This window comes from Amblyomma americanum, chromosome 1, assembly GCF_052857255.1.
Source record: "Amblyomma americanum isolate KBUSLIRL-KWMA chromosome 1, ASM5285725v1, whole genome shotgun sequence".
NCBI lineage: Eukaryota > Metazoa > Arthropoda > Arachnida > Ixodida > Ixodidae > Amblyomma > Amblyomma americanum.
In genome coordinates, this window is record NC_135497.1 from 504,502,745 (window position 1) to 504,526,614 (window position 23,870).

The following is a 23,870-nucleotide window of genomic DNA, read 5'->3' on the forward strand; positions in this document are numbered from 1 at the left end:
GAAGGCACACACGGCGAGCGCTTTCCAGTGTCTCGTGACTTGTTTGCACTATCCTTCCATCAAAATATACCAATACAAACATGGTCAACTTTTCGCTCTGCTACAGTGCGCACATTGCAAAACATTCAAAAATAAAGCACAACAATATTTATCAAGACTCAGAGGTAAGCACTCAATTTTTCAGCACAGCGAACAAGAATTAGTACTTTAGTTATTTTTCACACAGCATAAAATGATTCACTAGCAAAACCCAACAGCTGCTGCACATAACTTTGGCGTGCCTATGGAAACGGTGACGGTATACACAAACGCTTTGTCACCCTTGGCAGATATGGGCGGCAAAGCCGGATGTGTTTTCTAACTAGGCGCTGCGACGTCACCCGGAGTCGTATGTCCAGGTAACACATGTTGTGCAGGTGACGCTGTAGAACCAAGCGCCCCCTCTTAAGTATTCGTTGTCAGTAATTAAGGAACGTGGCTCCTAATCGAGTTATGTAGAATTTCTGCCGTTTTTACTGTCAGCTTACCCTTGCAGTAATGTATAAACATGGGGTTTTGAATCGAAATGATGAAATTTGCGATTATTCGTTCTGGACATCCGAAAAGATCTGAATTGCGCTAAAGTAAGGTAGCATTGTGAACGTGTAAAAACAAAAGCATCATTTATGGTACTCACTCTTAGAAACGCTACCACATTGGAAGCGAAGAAAAGCCTTAAAATCCAAGGTGTCGAAGAATAATGTGCTTTGTTGTACTAAGAGAGATATAGGAGCTGAGCTCATGTCGATCTTGACAACTCCCGAAGGAAGCGCTACAAAACAGTCAATATTGTCGCGTTCGACGGCGACAGGTTTCGTGGCACTCATCCCGGTTGACGAAGGCGTTGGAGCCCAATAAACATCGGTGTCGAAGCAGAAATTCCCACTCCACCCTGTGACACTGGAACGCGGTGCCTTTATCCGTCACCGACGGAGCGGCAAAAAACGGAAGGCGAAGCTGCGAAGGTTCGCACAACTGTGACACCGGCAGCAGGCATCCCCGCTCCCGACGTGTCCGCGAATCGTTGCACTGCGCGCCGCACACGGCCGCAGTGTCAAAGACGGGTGCCGAGGCCAGCGGGCATCTGCCACCCGCAAAGGACCATGGGACACACTTGCGGCCGTCGTGGAACCACCAGTCACCGCGAGCGTCTTCAGCAGTGCAGGCTACGAACCGCGGCTTCTGAACGCAACGGTGCTCAGGAGCCCACCGGCCCTTGACACAGGCCGCCAAGCAGCCCTCGATGGAGGCGAATTGGTTCGGACTGCGGTTGCACACGTGAGCCCTCTGCACTGTCGCAGATAGGCACGATCCTTCGTCCGGGTCATAGAAGAACTGCGCCGCTCCGTTGACATTGCAGAAGGACTTGTGGACGGTTGGGCAGACTGTGCCATCCTTGTCGTTGCTGCTCTGCATGCGGAGAAGTAAGCTTTGATTATCCGCTCCTAGCGTGGCTCTCTACCATGGTAAGTTACTGGGCAGTGGATGGTACTGAGCACATAAGCAGCGCTAGTGCTGACTGGGGCAGATGCACAGTTTCCTTCCCAAATATATAGGCTACGGAGCTCATGGCCCGAGTGGACATCAAATATTTTTGCGAGGTTCATGTGTTACTTTTGTCATGTGCTTCCCAAAAGTGAAGAAGCACGCATACGGATGGATGAACCTTGAGCCGATCCGTGTGTTTCTTGACTTAGTCTTGTTGACCATCCGGCGGATTATGATTAAGAACATGCCGAACGAACTCGCTCCAAAGGATATATGTTCACGGATATGTTCCGTGTTAAGAATATGATGTGTGTAAACAGGCGAGAACTGTTAATTTTGGCAAGCTTTCCAGGAGTGACGGAGCGGAAAAGCTGTTGAAAGTAATATTACGGTCGGCAGCGGTTACGATCGCATTAGTAATCCGGTTGCTTTGCTGAAAACTCTACGAGTGAACACTAGCGTAAGTGAACATTCTTCAGAGATGAAAGTAGAACTATGTTTTTCTACAATAACTGGCAATTTTTTTCAGATTACCTCTTCCTATCTCTCCGCACTACCGTCAGGATATGAGAGGAATATTGCTGCTGCAGCCTAATGTTCCAGCGCAAAAAACCTTATTTCTCCCTTCTTCATCGCTGCATACGCTCCGCCATTAATACTGCGTTAAGTCTAAAAACACTTTTAATAGGCTGGGGTCATATCGCGTGAACACTGTGAGCCCGAAATGGGGAAGGACTTTTCCAAACTTGTTTCAACAGCCGATGGTTCATTGATATAGAGGATAAAGAACAGGCATAGATAGGTACTTGCGGAGCGAAAGACATATTCTCTCCAAAGCCGGTGGTGTGCGGAAATGCCGAAAAACTTTACTAGCCGAACTGAAACAATGGTCTGCCTCGAGACTGAAGTCAATATATTTTAGGCTTAGATTGCAAAAATGCGTTATGATTTTTATTTCAGCCTAGCGTGGACTTCAGATACGTTACAGTCTTTGATACGCATGTTATTGCTTTGAAACTTGCTCTAGGTCGAGTTAAAATCAGTGGTTTGAATCAGGCTTGTTAGGCAAAATATACCGCCCTCTGTGGAAGACAAACGGGTACACATGGCACTGTCACGGCCTTACGGCGCGCAAGTCTAGAAGCCACGGAGGAAGACTTGACTTGCTCCGTGCTAGAAGTTGAGCTCGAGAAAATTGCTAAAAATGAAACAATATTATACCGCAGAACAATGCTAATCGTGTCCTATGCAGTAAAAGACGTTTTTTAGGACCTTTGTATTACACTTTGGCACATATATGTCAAAACTCTGCTGAGACCAGAAGAAACTAGCCCCATGTCACTATGCAGACAGTACTGCCGAAAAAGATAAAATGAAGAATTCAGTTTGAGGCTCTCCTAGACACTGCGTTACATGTCCATTAAAAACTGAAAAAAATCTACCGAAATCTAACGAACAGCGGACCTAACGTGGACAGAAGAATTAAGAGAATAGAAGGAATAAACTACCTTCTGCAGTGTGACAAAAAAAGTTACTGGTAAACGTTCCTGGCAGCCCAAAATGAGGCTTAAGCTACTTTTGTGAAATATTTTCTATCTTCAGGAGGAGTTTTCAGACTACCTTAGGCAAAAAATAAAATTGGCGGGATTCGTTTCAGTTTGTGTATCAACGGGCAAAAACCCGTTTTAACTCAACTGCAGTGTCACGTGCGATGAAAACTCGCAATTTTCCCAACTCCGTCGCTTATTCCACTCCCCAAAAAGGTCTCTCACTACATTACGGTGCAATTAAACCTTTCTAGTTGTTTGTAACACACCTCGCCGTCCATGTTGATGGAGTTTGTATACATGCATGCTACCTCTGATTTTTGTGATACGTTTTGTGCTTATGTTTAAAGTTGACGAAGGAAATTATTTCTTTTTGAACAAGCATTATGGTTCGAGCGGTTCTTTTTAGTACGCGTCGTTTATAATTAGTCTTACATGTTTAATGCAACCTTCAAGCCATAGTTGTTTTTTTGTGGTTGTAAAGCTAATTTCTAAATGCTTTACTAGGCGCCAGTCAGTTGCTAAGATACAAAAAATCAATTAACTCTTCCAGGAGGGGACGAGAAACAGCATTTAATAAAACATCGAGATGGGTCGTTGGGATTTTTTTCGCCATCTAACTAGACATATTCATTATATTTGTGGCCACGGGTGTTTAGAAAATACTTGGTTTGGTGTAGTAGAACTAAAGCTAATAATGGCTTGCATTACACACAATAATAAAATGTACGGAAAATGAAATCGGCGCGACCCACAACCGTCTGGACGTTTCCTAATCATTCTCCGCAGAGGGTAGCTGTACGTGACGGAACTAAGGACTCATAATTCTTGAGGGCGGGCAATCGATTTACGTGTTCAAAACAGGAAATGAAAGCCATGATAAACATAGTTGTGCGTTAGTTTTTGAAGGTGGTAATCTACCTTGACCTTCGATGCTTCATCATGAACTAATCACGCGCGCAACTTGTACAAATTTATTATTGCGTAAATAGTTTTTGTGTATACTACCTCTCCACCCTATTTTCTCTGCCTGTCCCCTCACCTCTCTCATTTCATTTGTCCATTCTGCCAGCTATCCTTTATTTCCGCTGTCCAAGCTTAGGTGCTTCAGTATCGGTGGCAGATGGCGGGGTTAGCGAAAACCTTTTCCTTTATTTTTATTATTATTTTAATCAACCCCTACTACTACTTGACCATCGGGTGTATCCTACCAGTCAGCACCACTCGCGTGCGCTTATCTTCGTTTAGTTGCAATACGCACGGGGGAATCACTGACGTTAGTAGTAGGGACGGGTGGATCCTTCATGCCTTGCTTGTCTGAAGCCGTTTCGTTCGCGCCTGGTGACCGATCAGGCGCTGTGGTTTGCTCGGGCACCCGTGTCGGCGTCGGCTTCTCAGTGGTCATGTTCCCAAGACTGGTCTTGCTGGTAGTGCGGGTCGTATGGCCTCCGCTGCTCTCAGTTGTTGGTGAACGCGTTTCCGTTGGCGGTTGGGTGGTGGTATGCGTCTCGGGTGAACTGGGTGCATCTTTCATCTTCAAGGAGCCCTAGAAATAAATAACTTTAATATTAGCCATACGTTTTTAGGAAAAGTCTATTGATACCTAATGTAGTCGCAGTTGCTCCTGCTATGAGTAGATTGCTGTATTCAAGGCTTCATGACTGCAGTGCTCGTAAGGCCGACAACCAACACCGATCAAATCATCTCGCCTATACTACAAGTGTAAAAAGATTAATCTTCCTCTTAAATAGAAATATATCTAGAGAGTGCCATAAATCAGAGGAGTTAAAAAAAATAGTGCTCTCGATCAGCCCAAGTTAACTACAAACCCAGTGGGTGAGCATTCGCCAGTAGGTGAGTATTCGCCTAAAAACCCAAAGAGAACAAAGTTAAGTCTAGCGTGACCTATACGGCATGCTGCAAGCTCACTCCCTAACAAGGGTGACTAAAATCATTTAAGTTCTGTTTGCCGCAAGCCATCATGCAGCACACTATCTCCACGACCACGGCGTTCCGAATAAATGAATACCTGTCCAAGACTTTTGAATAGTGCAGCCGAGTTATCTGGTGAGGCGCAGGTGCATCCGTAGGTGGCGGGCCCAGCGTCAGGTCGAAGATGCGCGGGTCAGGCTTGCGCAACTTGTTGACTTGGTTCCCACCAACCGAGAGTGTGTCTTCTGTCATATCTGCTGTGCGCGCGTACATGTGAATGCCGACCACGATCACCGCCGAGGTGAGCAGCATCGCCAGACTGGTGAGCATGCGCACAATAACACGGGGAACCTGCGCATTGCAAAAAAGGGCACAATGTCGTTAAGAAAAGGGGGGGGGAGAGCTACTTAGTCCATTGTGTTCAGGCCTCCGGTTTCAGTGCGGGAGCATGAATAGTGGCCATTCCGGGCATTAAGACATAGTGTGTTCGTACGTTTGTCTGACGCCTGCTTTGTGGCAGGCTTCCCAACCGATTGTAAGGAACCATCCCAGGTGTGTATATATACATACATACATATACATATATATATATATATATATATATATATATATATATATATATAAACACCAAGTGTCCTAGCTGAATCTAACGAAGCTGAATGTAACCAACCACGGAATGTTCCAGCGGCGTGAAATCGAGTGTGGTTTGTTTACAGTCGCGTGACATAGCAGTACATTTTTCGTTATTCATAGATAATAATTATGTCTAATTAGCTAACTTTTCAACTTTTGACTTAAAATCAGCTGACGCAAACGTTCGTGCAAAGTTACCGTTTACGTAAAGTAGTTTTTTACCTGCCCTAAACCATAACTCGCACAATAGACAACACCACGCGACAACGGTGGAACTTGAACCTCGCAAGATATGTGTTAGAGAACGAAATCCTTTTTTCTTCTGAAGAGAGCCCCCCGATGAGCCTTTGTGTGCACATTGGGGCGGAGATGTGAGCCAACAGCTGTTTACGCGATGGCTTCCTTTTAAAGCCAGTAAATGAAGCTACGTCAATCGTACCTTGGTGGAAACAACGCTGCTAGCTGTTTTTCGAGATGATCTGCAACTTTTCCATTGACACTTCTTTCCTCAATAACTATAAAATCGGCTATCTAGACCCATCTAATTGACTTTAAAGATCGAAAAAAGGATACTTCTGACTAGGCCATGCGACACTGGACAACCCTCAGTTGGTTTCACTGGTGGTTTCACTGGGCTAGAACACTCGTCTTTTATTTAAAGCTTGGTGTCATTTAGCTGCGACACCTGGCGTATATACTACGGACTTAATGGGATTAGCCAATGGAACTAATCAGTGAGGCCATGTGACGCCAAAATATTGTGACGTCATCCATACGTCTGATGACGTCATGCCTACAGCCAATCAGAGTACAGCAACAAAAAGTACACATCGTCTAGTGATAGCATCGGAGATCGAAGAGTGGCGATCGGATGTTAACGGAGAGGGAAAGTAGGTGTTGAAAGGCTGAGCCACCGACATAGCGGCAAACGCTAATGCTTCCGCATTTCTACAATGCAGTCTCTGCAGTCTTTGGCGCTCGGCTGCTGACCCGAAAGGCGTGGGTTTCGATCCCGACCGCAGCGGTCGAATTTCGATGGAAGCGAAATTCTAGAGGCCCGTTTACTGTGCGATGTCAGTGCACGTTAAAGAACCCCAAGTGGTCGAAATTTCCGGAGCCCTTCACTACGGCGTCTCATAGCCCGAGTCGCTCTGGGAGGTTAGACCAATATAAACCTAAACCAAACCATCTCGCCATTTCTTCACACAGAGACAGGCTGGCGCCAACTATGAACTGCAACTCAGTAACTATCAACTATAATCAGTTAGTAGCTGACGCCAGTCTTGTCTCTTCACGTTCTCATTTGTGCAAGAGCTAACAGCACGACCAGTCTAAAGCCGCTGCAGAAGAAATCAGGAAAATTGAGTGTATAGATGGTTTATGGTGGTTTAACGTCCCAAAGCATCCAATGCTATGAGGAACGCCGTAGTGAAGGGCTCTGGAAAGTTCGACCCCCTGGGGTTCTTTAACGTGCACTGGGATGTATTACGCACAACTGTCTCTATGGCTTTGTAGGCACTTCGCTCACTCTACGGAAGTTGAAACCCATTAGATTCTTTCAATTAACACGAAGGGACGCGAAAATGGTTCATATCCTTTTAGTACGTTTTGTTTTAAGCGCAGGATAAAAAAAACACGATAAACATCGCCCAATCTCTACAGTGCGCATGCATGCCGAAACTTGCGCCTCTGAAGCAGTCTTGGTATCACTTCATCGAGCCGCGCCTTGGGCAGAAGGAAAACAAACAAACAAAAAAGTCTGGCCGCAAGAAAAGCGACGACGCGCCGTCTGCCCATGGAAGTGGCGCCACAGTTCTATCGCTGATAAGTGAGTCAGCGCCGACCGCCATTGAAAAGGCCTGCAGTCGACAGTAGTGGGCATGCGCAAGTGGCTGATTCGCGGTTAAAAATGCCACCGACGAAGACCGCCGGTCATTCTTCGTGTTTGCTAGGAGCGAGAGCTTATTTTCGCCGTAAAAGCGGAAGTGGTGCTGGACCTGCCTCTGTGCGCGTTTCCAATGGGTTGCTGTGATTTTGACCGTCTACCGGAGACGCATGGATGCCGTTGCACTCACGGACTACCGACGACTGCCGAGGAATACGCCTCTCCGAGCCAGGCCGTCGGCATCGAAGGTGAGTGCGAGGCAAGGCCTCGCGGCGAGGGCGACATGTTTCCGTGAAACCTTTTAGTCAAAATTTAAGCTTCACTCGCACTGTTCCCGCGAGCATTGAATAATAACCAGCAAACAACACGCAGCATGTAGAGGAGAGGTTTCATGGGCTGTCGCCATCGGGTTTCTGGTTCGTGACGCAAGCGAGGCGAGCTAGGATTCGCGGCGCGCATTCAGCTCTAGGTTTAGCTCACACTAGTCAGGTCAGCTTTAGGTATTGAGCCAGCGACGAAACTTCGTATGCAGGGTGTTTCACCTAAGACTTTGCGCAGTTTTTGAAAGTGGGCAGTTTGAGTTAGAAGAGCGCCTTTTCCGGCATACCTTTGCCGGCGGCGTGGTGCGTCGGAGTACAGCTAAGGCGTGGTAACTAGCACGCTGGTTAAGTAATACTGAATAGTTTAATAACCGCCTTTTTCTTTTGGGTTCCTTGATAGTTGAGGGACGTGTAGCCTACCGCAAGTTTTATCCATTTCAGTTTTTGGAATTTTGGGGGCGTGGTTGCCCTCGGCCCTGTGGCCCAACTAATATTGGCTACATCACACAAAAGTACGTGCGCGAGAGGCCTACGGGCTTAGCAACCTCTGCACGTAACTCGTGGAAATAGCCAAAATTTGTTAGGCCACAGCGCCGAGGATGGCTGCGTTTTCGAAATTCTGGAGAGTTCTGGATGTTGCTTACGGTGGGCTGCACGTCTCTAAGATATTGGGGGATTTAACAGTGATAGTTAGAAGGTTGACTATTCAGTGCTGCTTAACCGGCACTCTAGTTATCCCGCTTTGGCTGTATTATGATGCACTACGCCGCTGGTGCACTACGCACTATGCCGAAAGGGTCGCCCTTCTACCTCAAAAAACCTATTTTTGGGAATTGCGTGCGGTCTTGGGTGAACACACCCGGTATGGAGAGCTTTGCTCGCTGCCTCAACGGGGTTTATATATGCGAGCTCGCTATCGTTTGTGTCACGAAACAAAAGCTCGTTCCGAACGCCGTTGCGACCAAGCCACTATGTCGTGCAGCCGAACTCCCGGGCGCGCATATTCTTTTGAGACATGTGGCTTGTGGCCGTACACGGTGCTCGGAAATTCTCGCCAGCCTCGTCGAGCAACTCCGAAGAACGGACGCTGCCTACGGTCTGCGGCACATCGTGTTTCCGCTGCAGCCAAGGTCTGTTCGGTTTTCTTAATTGTTTCAGCCCCACGGCGCAACGGCTTCAGTCGCGCTCACTTAGCCCACCACGGTGAGTACATGGAAGTGCGATATGCTTGCGTGTATGTCATTCCTTGTTCTTTTTTTCTTTGCAGATGTGCTCATTCCAGCATTCCCGCACTTAATCCAACGGCACTGGTGCATTCGGCCCGCAATGTCATCTGGACTGATATGGTAGTTACGGGTCGTGCAAGGTTCCTTCCGTGCACCCTCTGCCTCCTGTCACAAACGTTGTACTGTCGGCTGCTTTGACTGCACTGCATCGCAGCGTCCTTTCCCGCGTTTTCGGTAAGCAGGACCACGACTTATCGAAACGAAACTGGCATGGCTGCAGATGAAAGCAGTGCCCCCCAAGGCTGCTTAATACCATGGCGCCGCTGAAGACGGTCCAGGATGTAGTTCAGTTGAAGCTCTCGTGGAATAAGCCACGTTCGTTCCCGACAGTGCAGCTAGTGTACAGTGCGACCCTTTGATGACCTCGGAATGCTGACGACATCCATGGCTACATGAAGAGGGCTTGATCGCTCTGGTTGGTGCATGGTGATGGAAATGGTTGCACAGTGCTAGCAGACGGGATGGAAGAGAACACAGAATATGTCTGTTATTCTCTTGCGTCTCGTCTGTTCGCTCTGCTCGGTCGTTTCCATCTATGGTTGCATTTCGCAAAGGTTCCCTTTTTGTTCTTTGCAGACATGCCGGCTTAGGGTCTCACACAAGGACACCACGGAGCCGCCTCAGCAACTGCGAGCTCAGAACTCTGGTCTCGGTCCGGCATCCATGTACCGCGCAAGATACTCCCTTCTTGGCTCGCGTTGCTGCTGCCTCCCGCCACAAACGCTGTACTGTCGGCTGCTTTGACTGCACTGCATCGCAGCGTCGTTTTCTGCGTTTTCGGTAAGCGAGACCGCGACTTATCGAAACGTGAAAACTGGCATGGCTGCAGATGAAAGCAGTACCCCCTAAGGCTGCTCAATACCATGGCGCCGCTGAAGGTCTAAGATGTAGTTCAGTCGAAGCTCGCGTGGAATAAGCCACGTTCGTTCCCGGCAGTGCAGCCAGTGTACAGTGTGACCCTCGGACGACTTTGAAACACTCACGGCATCCATGGTTGCAAGAAGAGGCTTGATCGGTCTGGTTGGTGCATGTTGATGGAAACGTCCGAACAGCGCTCACAGACCGGATGGAAGAGAACACAGAGCGTGTTCTCTTCCATCCCGTCTGTTCACGTTGTTCAGGCGTTTCCTTCTATGGCTTCATTTGGCGAAGGTTTTTTTTATCTTTCCAGATATCGTGGCTCAGAGTCTTCCTTGGATGAGGAGAGCACGGAGCCGACTCTGGAAGTCCGAGCTCGGATCTGTGGCCCCGGTCCGGCGCCTATGCACGACGCAAGGCAGTCCCTTCCTGCCCCGCCCGTCTTTTTAGCTCTCTTGATACCAGGAGTAGGGTGGTAAGTGCAAATGAATCGAAGCCGGCGTGGCATGCCACACTTTTGCTCCCGACAGTACGGAAAGTGAGCAGCGTGTCCGTAGGAAGCCTGTGTAGCATACGCCCGACATCCATGTTTTCCACTTGTCGTTGCAGATACGCCAACTTAAGTTCTCTGAGCCGCGTCGGAAAGTACGAGCTCTGATGTCTGGCCCTGTTCGGTATCCATGCAACACGCAGGATGTTCAATTCCTGCCTCACGTATGCCTCCTTTCCACAGAAGAGCTGTATCTACTCAAGTCTGCTATGAATCTACTACAGTTAGTGCTTGGTCTGTTCGCCGCTCGTTCAATATCAATTGTTATTTTCGGGCTTGTCTCCGTCCTACTTATTCGTATTGCTACCAGTCACCCATGTTAGGCTTATTTCATCAAATTCAGCAGCATATGGTGTCCTTGTGTATGGCCACACACTACAGGGTTTATCTCCACTTCACCACATTCGCACAAGTCGTGCATGTATTGCACCTACACTGGAGTCAGTCGGATATCACACAGCAAGCATTCCTTTTGTGTTGGTAATACTCTTGATATCCGCAAATACTTTCCTTCAAGCAAACGTCTCGGCAACATCATTACGAGCTATAGGCGTTTCCATTCACTTCATAAGTTTCGCCTTTCATTGTTGATTGCACCAATCTGGTCGAATGTCCAGTTGTTTGGCGTTACATTACAAACCACACAACAATTTGATCAAAATCGCTCATTCCCAATTACTACAAACTGTATTATTCGTGCCTGTGCAGTTCAAAAGCACACCTTCTCATCGGTGCAGTCATTCCCGATCACCTGTATATGCTAATTAACACCTTTTGCATACTTTCAAGGGGGCCCCTTCACCAGGCAAGGTGGACGTCAGTCCGGCTCTTTTGCGGTGTGCAAGGCTGCTTTCTTCTTTACAATAATTTCGATTCTTTTTGTGTACTTCGGTTTTTTTCCCTGCCTTCGTTTGCTTTGTTTTTGACTTGCCTCTTTGTATCTGAGGCTTTCCGTTTTTCTATTTGGGTATATAGAGATGCTCTGTGTGCTTCACTGTGTCTTGAGTCAGTACGGACGTTTGGTTGAAATAAAGGGAAAACATGAAAACTTGTGGAACGTGCTCAGAAGAGAAAGGCGAAGCATGGGTTCTAAAAAAAAAAAGAAATCTGGCATGCCTCAACGATGTGGCCCATGAATGACCTCCTTGAAGACATGTGCAGAATAACATTCTAATCACCGGTTGTGCATCACGGCGGCACATGGGCTTCACCTCCTTCCCGGGGCCTACCAGCCGGGTGTGGACACCGACGGTCTCTACGCTGCTGCTTCCAGTCAATCCAACGCGAGTGCCTAGTCGGCGCCTCTTGGACATCGACGCGATGGCCTGCTGACCCGGATCGTCATCGCCGCTGCGACGACTCCTGTGTGCCAGCTCCGAGCTACTGCCGACGTGGTGCAAAGAGCTGCCGCCTTCACCTGTCCCTGTTCGCGGCCATCGACTGTGGGAGGCGGCGCATCGATGCCCTGAGAGTCCAAGTAAGCAAACTGCTCGCAAATCTTGGTTGTCTGTTAGGCCAAGTCAGTTAGCTATTGATAGGACTCTCCCTCTGTTTTGTTTGCATTGTATGTATGAGCGGTATTTACGAGTTCTGCGTCGTATAAAATGTGTCGTTTGCAACCGCCTTGCTTTACTGTTCTACATGTATTATTCATTTTTTCTTTTCCAGATAGCTGCCGTGTCTCGTCACCTCGAGGCTCTCCCCTCTTTGAACCCAGCACTTCAGTATCGGAGCCTCAACTCTCCCGTTGTTTGAGTACGCTTTCTCAATAAGCATTTCTCACTTTCGTTTTGACCTCCTTATAGTTACGTTTTATTGCAAAGCTCATTGCAAATTCTTTTACTTGCATTGGTTTCTTTTCATTTACTCAGCGGTAGCTGTTTGCGTGTTGTCCTGTGATGCACGCACTCCCTTGCACCCATGTGCTCTACACACAACTTGCATAGCCGCCATACTAAACCTGAGGCGCAAAATCCTCTTATGCACCATAATACCCCGGTCCAACTAAACACCCTTAATCCCGACACCCGCACCCGTTGACCACTTACTGTACCCGGCTACTCCTACATACTTCACGCCGGATTACTACACCCGCTTATGTCCCCAGACATATGTTATGGATGGATGAGCGATCGTGCGTGACTCGTGCCTACCGTACCCCACATCCCTACCCTTTGCCACAGGGTAAGCGTCCGGTCACTCGTTGCCGGCCGCACACGCAAAATATCCACGATATTCGTCTTACACCTAAAGGGCAAATGTCAGAGAATTTAATTATTTGGTGCAGAACAAATTTGTTAGGCCAATAGTAATATTCGTTGGATGCTGTCGGCATGCGCGCGCAACTTGCTTGTTTGTGCCGTTTTGTTTACGTTGCCTTTTGTTTCTGCAGGTAGGCCGGCTCTTACTTTCCCGTTCAACACAAGCCAACTGGACGTGCTATTTTGTGAATCGGGACTGGCACAAAATACTTAATTTTGTTGGGTGGCTGAGCAGTTCGGTGCATGCAACTCTGCTGGCCAAATATTTGGAATTTCGCTACGTTCTTCGCTGCATAATAATGAAGATAATTTTTACTTGAACATAAAATGAAGTGCCCATAAGGCGATGCGCGATGCGGAAGAGGAAAAGAAAAACGCGCGCGAAATGCGCCTACCAGCTGTTCTAGTTTGGTTAATCACTATGATTGAGATAAATGGTTGATATATTTGTTTTAATGCCTATCACAGCGCACGCGCATCCCAAAAACAATGTATGTGCAGCACCATCGCTCACATGCAAATACTCACTCGTGTGCAAGAAACATTTCGACTACTTTTATTCTTAGAAATTTTTTACATGTCACACGTCGGAACAATGAGGCGATTATTGATCTTGTCTCACACGCGTCTGCATAACGCAACTATTGATGTCAGTCTCCAAATTAATTTTTTGTATTACCTGACTGGCGGAGGGCTTTACTGACAAAAAAAAAGATGAAAAGGAGTTTCGTTAGCTCGTCTCAACATTTCCAACAAAAGCATTCCTAACAGGAATGAGTGTATGAACGCAGTTTTTCGCGAACTGGAAGATTTGACTACAATAATTTCTCATCTACAGGCTTGTATTTTTTTCTATTTACTTTTTTGGTATCGTCAACTGATCGATGTGAGTGAATGAAAACCTTTCAAAGAATTTGCTGCACATTGAACGGATGGACCATTACTTTCAATATTTCCATTATAGTACCTTACAATTTACCAATATTAATTTTTCCCCCAATAATGTAAAACACGTCTAGGAAATATCTAGCATTCCACTGACAGCTCTTGGCCATTTGTGTTAGAGAAATATTCTGGCTAATATTCCTGTTTCATTTTTTATGGCAGCCCTCGAGCGAACAATAAGTTTCTCCACTCTTTGAAAGTCGCGGAATTCCAGCCATGACTCACAACGAGCGGCAACCCTTCTTTTGTGCATTTGCGAGCAGGACGGCACGTGCTCACAATGAGAGAAAGAGCGCCAGCGGTGCGAAAAGTACGCGTACCAGTCGAGACGTTGCTCACTCAATGCGCTCCTCTGGCGACGTGCCCGGACAGAAGTTCGGAAGTGACCGCCAGGGGGAGAGGCGCTACGCGTGCTTCGCCCGCTTTCTGTATCACCGAAATCACGTGAGGACCATGATGCTCTGCAGCGCGAGCGAACATCGGGGTTAAGTGGAAGCCCACGGGGCCGATGCCTCCCCCCCCCCCCCCCGCACCTGTTACCAGGAGCGATCATGCCCGGGGAAGGGGGGGGGGAATCGAGGAATGTACGTCGAGGCGTGACGCCCGCTTAGGGTGAGAGCTGCGCATTACACTGGGCTCGCGACAGCCCACGGGGAGTCGAGGAATGTACGTCGAGGCGTGACGCCCTCTTAGGGTGAGAGCTGCGCATTCCACTGGGCTCGCGACAGCCCACGGGGCCAATGCCCCCCCTCCCCCCCCCCTCCCGCACCTGTTACCAGGAGCGATCATGCCCGGGGCGGGCCCTGGGCTCCGCCCACTAGTACATACGATGCATTTGCTTTGCTATTGGTCCAAATTGGGCGAGAGCTAGATTACTCAAGCTCCGCCCAATTATCGAAGGGCTTAAAACCTGCGGGAAACGACGACTTGGGACGAGCGCGCCGAGTCTCAAGCTCGGCCGTTTTTAACAGCCTTTTTAAACAGCCTTTTTTTAAACTGCCTTTTACTCACCTGCCTTTTTATGTCAGTGCCGTCTTTAATAAATAAGTTTTGCTTTGAGAAGTTGGAACTGCTGCCCCAACCGGCAACGTGTCGCCGGACGAAGACCTGAAGTACTCTTCGTACTGCTAAAAGACGTCCCCATCCGAAGGAGAGCAGGGAAGTTTAACTGGGGTGGTGCTATGTCCTTTAGGAGATAGTCCGTGTACACATACACGCGAAGAAAAAACACCGTTTATAGCCAGTGACACGGCTCATAACTATATTGTTTAGATTTCTTCAGCCTTGCCAGAAACTGAACGTAGAGAGAGGAGTACCTAGCCCGCTTACGCCAAAGCAGCACCACAGTGCACACAGTTGCAGGAAATAAAAATTGAGACACCCGCGATATCTCGAACCGAAAGTAAAGCTGTGCAGTTTCAGGCCGCTGTTTTCCCAAGCGCATGAGTCAACACATGTGTGCGTCACATTGGCATGGCCTTGCGATCTGGCCTCACTTTGTTCGCGTAGTCAAAAATCGCCTCGCTCACCCAGTTATTCATGCTCAATAATTTTGCCATAAGATTGGGTCCAGACTTGTTGCGGCTCATACAAGTCTGTGTTTTCTATCTCAACTGACATGCACGTTCTCTGTCGGCATTGATTAACACGCGCTTTCTCCCTTCCCCGCTCTGCTCTATTCCTATCTCTTAACAGTACTTTTTTTATTTAATTGCTCCGCTGTCCTGCCCTTGATTCAAGTTCAATCCTTCTAATGAGATAGCGATAGAGTAGTCACCGAGTAACACCGCATATGTCAGGTGCCACGAAATTCTTTTATTGGTTCTGAGTGGTCAAGTGAAATTGTGACGTCATCACAACCTGTTAATTGTGGCAGGTGGCAGTTTTATGAATGATTGGTCGAGAGAAGTCACGTGGCCTTTTGATGTCATCAGAACACGCCCACCGGGTGGAGAGCAACAGAGATAAAGAATCGGAATCGCAATGAGAAAAAGGTGCGATAAGTGCAAACCTCGGCGCTACACGTCCGAATATGGCGATGGAGCGACAATTTCAAAAGAAACTGCCGCAGAGAAACAGAGAAATTGATACAGAAACCACGACGATTGTGAAATCATTGCAATCGCATTCCACTCGGTAACATTAGTGTCCCCATAGACTTCGTTACCTTGCATGTTTCTGCCCCATAGGATGGTATCGTTGAGATGCAGATTTTTTTTTTTCTTGAGGGGTACTGGTGAGCTGCATTTGATAGTAAGCTAAACAACGAAAAGCTTTCCTGAGCCCAACAGCATGCACAATCGAACGCCAGCCGAGTTCTCGGATGATGAACTTCTCCTTATTCCTTTGAACAGCAGGAACAGTGTTAGCGAGCTTGTACGCCTTGGACAATTAACAGCTGGACGCCCCCTCCAGCTGTAGTGAACATTGTGCTGTGCGCATGTTTTTATTGCTGCATCATCAACTAATCACGCGCGCAACCTGTACATATTTATTATTGTGTAAATAGTTTTTGATTGTATTACCTCTCCCTCCTATCCTCTGTATCTGTACTCTCACCTCTTTCATTTCATTTCTCCATTCTGCCAGCTATCCTTTATTTCCGCTGCGCCAGCTCAGGTGCTTCAATACCGATGGCAGATGCCGGGACTAGCAAATACCTTTTCCTTCCTTTTTCTTATTTGAATAATCCACTTTCTACTACTACTACTTGTACGCCCACCACAGCTGAAGGTTGCAGGGAAGTTGGCGGTGCTATGAATTGTTTGCGGCCTCAGGGTTCGCGATAAAGGAATGTCCATTGTGTTTTTTTTTCTGCCCTCCCTCCGACAGCAGAGAAGGGGGCGAGTCACGGGATAAGGGGAGCCAGACAGCGGAGAATTCCGAGAATACGGGAAAGGTCAACCACCCTCCAGCAACATAGACGTCAGGATGCATCCCATTGTGCACCTTCTTGCCGCGAGGCGGGCGCATGTGGTTGGTGAGAGCCATCATAGTCCGCTTAGCATCGCATGGCTTTTTTCACATGTCTGTGGCGACGCTGCTCAAAGTGTAGGGTGTCTCTGGCGCTAGTTGACAGCTTCAGGCGCAGTCAACAAGACATTTTCCCGCTAGCTGCAAACATGAATAATGACACGTCGTTGCCACGAGTCAACCTCAGCCCGCATGAACAGGGGAGGGAGACGCGAGAGACGACCTTTGTACGCGAGTTTTTGTCCGTCCGTCTACTGATGACAGTTTGTGAGAAAGTGCGCCTTGAGGATAGGCCTTTCTTCGAGACTGGGTTTGCGAGAGGTTGAAACAACCCGCACCCGTAAGAAAGCGACACTTGGCAGCAGCGGCAGCAACCAGCGCACACGTCTCCTGAATTACTGCTCCACGTATTTGCAGGCTACCCGACGCCTGTCATCTGTACGCGACAAGGTGACGAGCCCGTCCACTGAGCACGGTGCCCGACATCTGTACGGGGCAAGCTGCCGAGCCAGAGGTGCACGACGAATAACATCGATCTCGGACAGCGTTCGAGAATCCTGCATAACGCCGAGCCTCACGGTGAAAAGCACGAACAATCGTCAGCGGTATCACCGACACCGTCCGGCGAATTTTCAGCAAGGGGCGTTTCCTTGGCATTGGCAGCAGCGGCAGCAACCAGCGCACACGTCTCCTGAATTACTGCTCCACGTATTTGCAGGCTACCCGACGCCTGTCATCTGTACGCGACAAGGTGACGAGCCCGTCCACTGAGCACGGTGCCCGACATCTGTACGGGGCAAGCTGCCGAGCCAGAGGTGCACGACGAATAACATCGATCTCGGACAGCGTTCGAGAATCCTGCATAACGCCGAGCCTCACGGTGAAAAGCACGAACAATCGTCAGCGGTATCACCGACACCGTCCGGCGAATTTTCAGCAAGGGGCGTTTCCTTGGCATTGGCAGCAGCGGCAGCAACCAGCGCACACGTCTCCTGAATTACTGCTCCACGTATTTGCAGGCTACCCGACGCCTGTCATCTGTACGCGACAAGGTGACGAGCCCGTCCACTGAGCACGGTGCCCGACATCTGTACGGGGCAAGCTGCCGAGCCAGAGGTGCACGACGAATAACATCGATCTCGGACAGCGTTCGAGAATCCTGCATAACGCCGAGCCTCACGGTGAAAAGCACGAACAATCGTCAGCGGTATCACCGACACCGTCCGGCGAATTTTCAGCAAGGGGCGTTTCCTTGGCATTGGCAGCAGCGGCAGCAACCAGCGCACACGTCTCCTGAATTACTGCTCCACGTATTTGCAGGCTACCCGACGCCTGTCATCTGTACGCGACAAGGTGACGAGCCCGTCCACTGAGCACGGTGCCCGACATCTGTACGAGGCAAGCTGCCGAGCCAGAGGTGCACGACGAATAACATCGATCTCGGACAGCGTTCGAGAATCCTGCATAACGCCGAGCCTCACGGTGAAAAGCACGAACAATCGTCAGCGGTATCGCCGACACCGTCCGGCGAATTTTCAGCAAGGGGCGTTTCCTTGGCATTGGCAGCAGCGGCAGCAACCAGCGCACACGTCTCCTGAATTACTGCTCCACGTATTTGCAGGTTTGTCGTTTTTTCGATAGTTCTTGTTCCTGCCGCTGCTGCCAAGGCTACCGTTGAGTGTCACGCAATTATCATGTTACGCTGTTGCGCATGTCGACAACGTGTTGATGACAGCTGTCAATCACTGTGCTGCTCAGAGTGTGAATTTACGTACCATGTCGGATCATGTTCAGGCGTTTCGGAAGAAACGTTCATTTCGAAATGAGCAAAGGCTTGGAAGGCCTGGAGGTGCGAAACATGTAAGGGCAGCCGTAAAGCTGAGGATACACTGCACGGGCAGCAGTCCGATAGAGAACTAATCACTAGGCTGTTTTCAATGGAAAGTAAAATTGACTCCCTTCTGGCCATGTCCAGCAAGCTTGAGTCGCTTGAGTCATCCGTCAGCCTGCTCTCAGATAAATTCGATGAGTTTCAAACACGTCTTCTAGCCCAAGAAAAGTCGACAAAGGATGTCACGAAGCGTGTAGAGCGGCTTGAGAAAGCTGAATGGGCCTGTGAAATTGCACAGCTCAATAAGGACGTTGACAGTCTAGAATGGCGCAGTCGTCGACTGAACATCGAAATCCATGGTCTACCAGAGACGGAAAACGAGGACTTACTAAAGAAAGTGAATGAAATAGGCACAAAACTAGAACTTGATGAGGTGTGCTCGAGTGACATAACAGCCCTGCACAGGCTTCCCGCGAAGCCGGGCAAAACACGGTGCGTAATTGTTCGCTTCGCAAAGCTGGAGGTTCGTGATGCCTGGCTAGCAAAAAGGCAGGCGCTACGTGATGACAACACCGGATAGTACATGTGTGAAAATATGACTCGGTACACTCGCACTCTTCTGACAGTTGCAAAAGAATGGGCTAAGGAATCCGGCTACGCGTTCGTTTGGCACGTGAATGGAAAGGTGCTTGTACGGAAACAAGCCGGTGCACGAGCAGTTGTCATCCGCGATAAGGATGACCTCGCCAATCTGAGGTGATAGCGCAGGCAATTGTATTTTCAAGCAAACGCGATGCCATTCATGTCCAATTTTGCTCACCATAGTGAGCAACTCAAGGATAAGCAGAAGTTTTCTTTATTTCATTTCAACGCCCAAAGTTTGCGAAATAAATTTCATGAGGTTACTTTGCTTTTATCAGATTTAAACCACGAGTTTGACTTTATTTGCTTTAGTGAGACGTGGTTAACATCTGACGACTGTTTTCTCTTGCCGGGATTTGATTGTGTGTCAGCGTGCCGTTCATCAAAGCGCGGAGGAGGTGTTGCTCTGTATGTGCGTTGCCAACTACCGTATCAAATTCTAGCAAACTATAACATTGTGAATGAAAATTTTGAGTACGTCATTATTCACTGTTATAATATACTACTTGCTCTTGTGTACCGACCGCCATCTGGGTGTTTAAAGCAATTCATGCAGTTTGCAGAAGAAATATTTGAACGTAGCCTCGAGCTCAACCTCGAATGTGTCTTTGTTGGGGATTTCAATATAAATGCTTCTCCAAATAATATTATTTTTTTGCATTTCCAAGAGCTCTTTGAGTCGTATGGTTTTTCAAATGTGATTAATGATCCTACTCGCGTCACGTCAAATTCTGAAACAATACTTGACCTGTGCATTACAAGCTTCTGCCCCGATGAAGTTAAATCAGGTACAATTATATGCGATCTTACTGATCATTTACCCATTTACTGTCTGATACCTTCGAAGCAAAAACGCTCTTTTCTGGAGAAAGAAATATTGATTAGAGATTACTCGGAAAGAAACATGTCAAAGTTTAAAGAACTCATTATGCAACAGGACTGGGATAGCGTTACAAAGGAAAAGGATTCTAATAACGCTTATAAGGCATTCTTGATGTTTTTTATTTCTGCGTACAATGAATCCTTCGGTTTTAAAACTCTTAAGAGACACAAGAGAGCAAGAAAGCCCTGGATCTCGCACGACCTGTATAACAGAATAAAAACCGCAACAACCTTTTTCAAAAGTTTTTAGACACACGAAGTGAAGGCGATCTCCGCGCATTTAAGAAAGCGAGAAATAAATTGAATGCTGATATTAAGAAAGCAAAGAGATCATACTATGTGAACAAGTTTTCCAATATTGCAGGAAATCCTCGTCTGGTATGGCAAGCGGTCAGAGACATCACGTGTAAATCGAACTCCCCAAAGCGGGTTTCTTATCACAGCGAATCTATGAGTGAAGAAGAGGTTGCAAACCTGTTCAACGTACATTTTATTAACGTGGGTGCTTCCGCAAATGACTGCGCTGCGATACCATGCGAGGAATTCGTCAAAGCACATTGTGAAAATACTGTATTTTTGTCCCCAACTGATGAATATGAAATACTGGACGTCATTTTGGGTTTAAAGAACCATTGCGCCTCTGGAGCTGACGATATTAAACCCGGTCCACTAGAAGCCGTGGCAGAAATAGTTAATAGTCCACTCACTCATATTCTGAACCTTATTCTTTCCACCGCAGTGTTCCCAGACGCAATGAAGTTAGCTCGTGTGGCTGTTATACACAAGGGCGGTTCCACTAACGATATGAACAATTACAGACCAATCTCGGTGCTCCCTATCTTTGCGAAGGTAGCGAAAAATAATATACATAAAAGACTAGTAAGCTTTCTGAGTGTAAATAACATAATAGCAAGTGAACAATTCGGCTTTAGAAAAAATAAGTCCTCCGAAATGGCCCTTCTTGAAGTGAAAGAACATATACTCGAAAACATTGAAAGGAAAATATTTATCCTCGGAATATTTCTGGATTTTAGAAAGTATGGCGGCTATGCAAGTTGTGTGTAGAGCACATGGGTGCAAGGGAGTGCGTGCATCACAGGACAACACGCAAACAGCTATCGCTGAGTAAATGAAAAGAAACCAATGCAAGTAAAAGAATTTGCAATGAGCTTTGCAATAAAACGTAACTATAAGGAGGTCAAAACGAAAGTAAGAAATGCTTATTGAGAAAGCGTACTCAAACAACGGGAGAGTTGAGACTCCGATACTGAAGTGCTGGGTTCAAAGAGGGGAGAGCCTCGAGGTGACGAAGACACGGCAGCTATCTGGAAAAGAAAAATGAATAATACATGTAGAACAGTAAAGCAAGGCGGTTGCAAACGACACATTTTATACGACGCAGAACTCGTAAATACCGCTCATACATACAATGCAAACAAAACAGAGGGAGAGTCCTATCAATAGCTAACTGACTTGGCCTAACAGACAACCAAGGTTTGCGAGCAGTTTGCTTACTTGGACTCTCAGGGCATCGATGCGCCGCCTCCCGCAGTCGATGGCCGCGAACAGGGACAGGTGAAGGCGGCAGCTCTTTGCACCACGTCGGCAGTAGCTCGGAGCTGGCACACAGGAGTCGTCGCAGCGGCGATGACGATCCGGGTCAGCAGGCCATCGCGTCGATGTCCAAGAGGCGCCGACTAGGCACTCGCGTTGGATTGACTGGAAGCAGCAGCGTAGAGACCGTCGGTGTCCACACCCGGCTGGTAGGCCCCGGGAAGGAGGTGAAGCCCATGTGCCGCCGTGATGCACAACCGGTGATTAGAATGTTATTCTGCACATGTCTTCAAGGAGGTCATTCATGGGCCACATCGTTGAGGCATGCCAGATTTCTTTTTTTTTTAGAACCCATGCTTCGCCGTTCTCTTCTGAGCACGTTCCACAAGTTTTCATGTTTTCCCTTTATTTCAACCAAACGTCCGTACTGACTCAAGACACAGTGACGCACACAGAGCATCTCTATATACCCAAATAGAAAAACGGAAACCTCAGATACAAAGAGGCAAGTCAAAAACAAAGCAAACACAAAAAGAATCGAAAGTATTGTAAAGAAGAAAGCAGCCTTGCACACCGCAAAAGAGCCGGACTGACGTCCACCTTGCCTGGTGAAGGGGCCCCCTTGAAAGTATGCAAAAGGTGTTAATTAGCATATACAGGTGATCGGGAATGACTGCACCGATGAGAAGGTGTGCTTTTGAACTGCACAGGCACGAATAATACAGTTTGTAGTAATTGGGAATGAGCGATTTTCATCAAATTGTTGTGTGGTTTGTAAAGTAACGCCAAACAACTGGACATTCGACCAGATTGGTGCAATCAACAATGAAAGGCGAAACTTATGAAGTGAATGGAAACGCCTATAGCTCGTAATGATGTTGCCGAGACGTTTGCTTGAAGGAAAGTATTTGCGGATATCAAGAGTATTACCAACACAAAAGGAATGCTTGCTGTGTGATATCCGACTGACTCCAGTGTAGGTGCAATACATGCACGACTTGTGCGAATGTGGTGAAGTGGAGATAAACCCGGTAGTGTGTGGCCATACACAAGGACACCATATGCTGCTGAATTTGATGAAATAAGCCTAACATGGGTGACTGGTAGCAATACGAATAAGTAGGACGGAGACAAGCCCGAAAATAACAATTTATATTGAACGAGCGGCGAACAGACCAAGCACTAACTGTAGTAGATTCATAGCAGACTTGAGTAGATACAGCTCTTCTGTGGAAAGGAGGCATACGTGAACTTAAGTTGGCGTATCTGCAACGACAAGTGGAAAACATGGATGTCGGGCGTATGCTACACAGGCTTCCTACGGACACGCTGCACACTTTCCGGACTGTCGGGAGCAAAAGTGTGGCATGCCACGCCGGCTTCGATTCATTTGCACTTACCACCCTACTCCTGGTATCAAAAGAGCTAAAAAGACGGGCGGGGCAGGAAGGGACTGCCTTGCGTCGTGCATAGGCGCCGGACCGGGGCCACAGATCTGAGCTCGGACTTCCAGAGTCGGCTCCGTGCTCTCCTCATCCAAGGAAGACTCTGAGGCACGATATCTGGAAAGATAAAAGAAACCTTCGCCAAATGAAGCCATAGAAGGAAACGCCTGAACAACGTGAACAGACGGGATGGAAGAGAACACGCTCTGTGTTCTCTTCCATCCGGTCTGTGAGCGCTGTTCGGACGTTTCCATCAACATGCACCAACCAGACCGATCAAGCCTCTTCTTGCAACCATGGATGCCGTGAGTGTTTCAAAGTCGTCCGAGGGTCACACTGTACACTGGCTGCACTGCCGGGAACGAACGTGGCTTATTCCACGCGAGCTTCGACTGAACTACATCTTAGACCTTCAGCGGCGCCATGGTATTGAGCAGCCTTAGAATAACAGACATATTCTGTGTTCTCTTCCATTCCGTCTGCTAGCACTGTGCAACCATTTCCATCACCATGCACCAACCAGAGCGATCAAGCCCTCTTCATGTAGCCATGGATGTCGTCAGCATTCCGAAGTCATCAAAGGGTCACACTGTACACTAGCTGCACTGTCGGGAACGAACGTGGCTTATTCCACGAGAGCTTCAACTGAACTACATCCTGGACCGTCTTCAGCGGCGCCATGGTATTAAGCAGCCTTGGGGGGCACTGCTTTCATCTGCAGCCATGCCAGTTTCGTTTCGATAATTCGTGGTCCTGCTTACCGAAAACGCGGGAAAGGACGCTGCGATGCAGTGCAGTC

At 47.9% G+C, this 23,870-nt stretch overlaps 1 protein-coding gene and 1 long non-coding RNA gene across 2 annotated transcripts in view; one reads left to right on the forward strand and one right to left on the reverse strand.

Annotated features, from left to right (window-relative positions):
- Positions 1-419: 419 nt before the first annotated feature.
- LOC144128160 (uncharacterized) lies at positions 420-10,122 on the reverse strand. Its single transcript, XM_077661266.1, has 4 exons — positions 10,114-10,122; positions 5,067-5,357; positions 4,336-4,620; positions 420-1,449 (listed from the first exon to the last, which is right to left on the reverse strand). Exons 1-4 carry the CDS (start codon positions 10,120-10,122, stop codon positions 823-825), a joined length of 1,212 nt encoding a protein of 403 aa, XP_077517392.1. The 3' UTR covers positions 420-822.
- Positions 10,123-11,433: 1,311 nt separating this feature from the next.
- Positions 11,434-23,870, forward strand: part of LOC144106560 (uncharacterized) — a 110,481-nt gene continuing 98,044 nt past the window's right edge. Inside the window, exon 1 of the long non-coding RNA XR_013309046.1 lies at positions 11,434-12,015. This is a non-coding gene — a long non-coding RNA (uncharacterized LOC144106560). The remainder of the gene's footprint in view (positions 12,016-23,870) is intronic.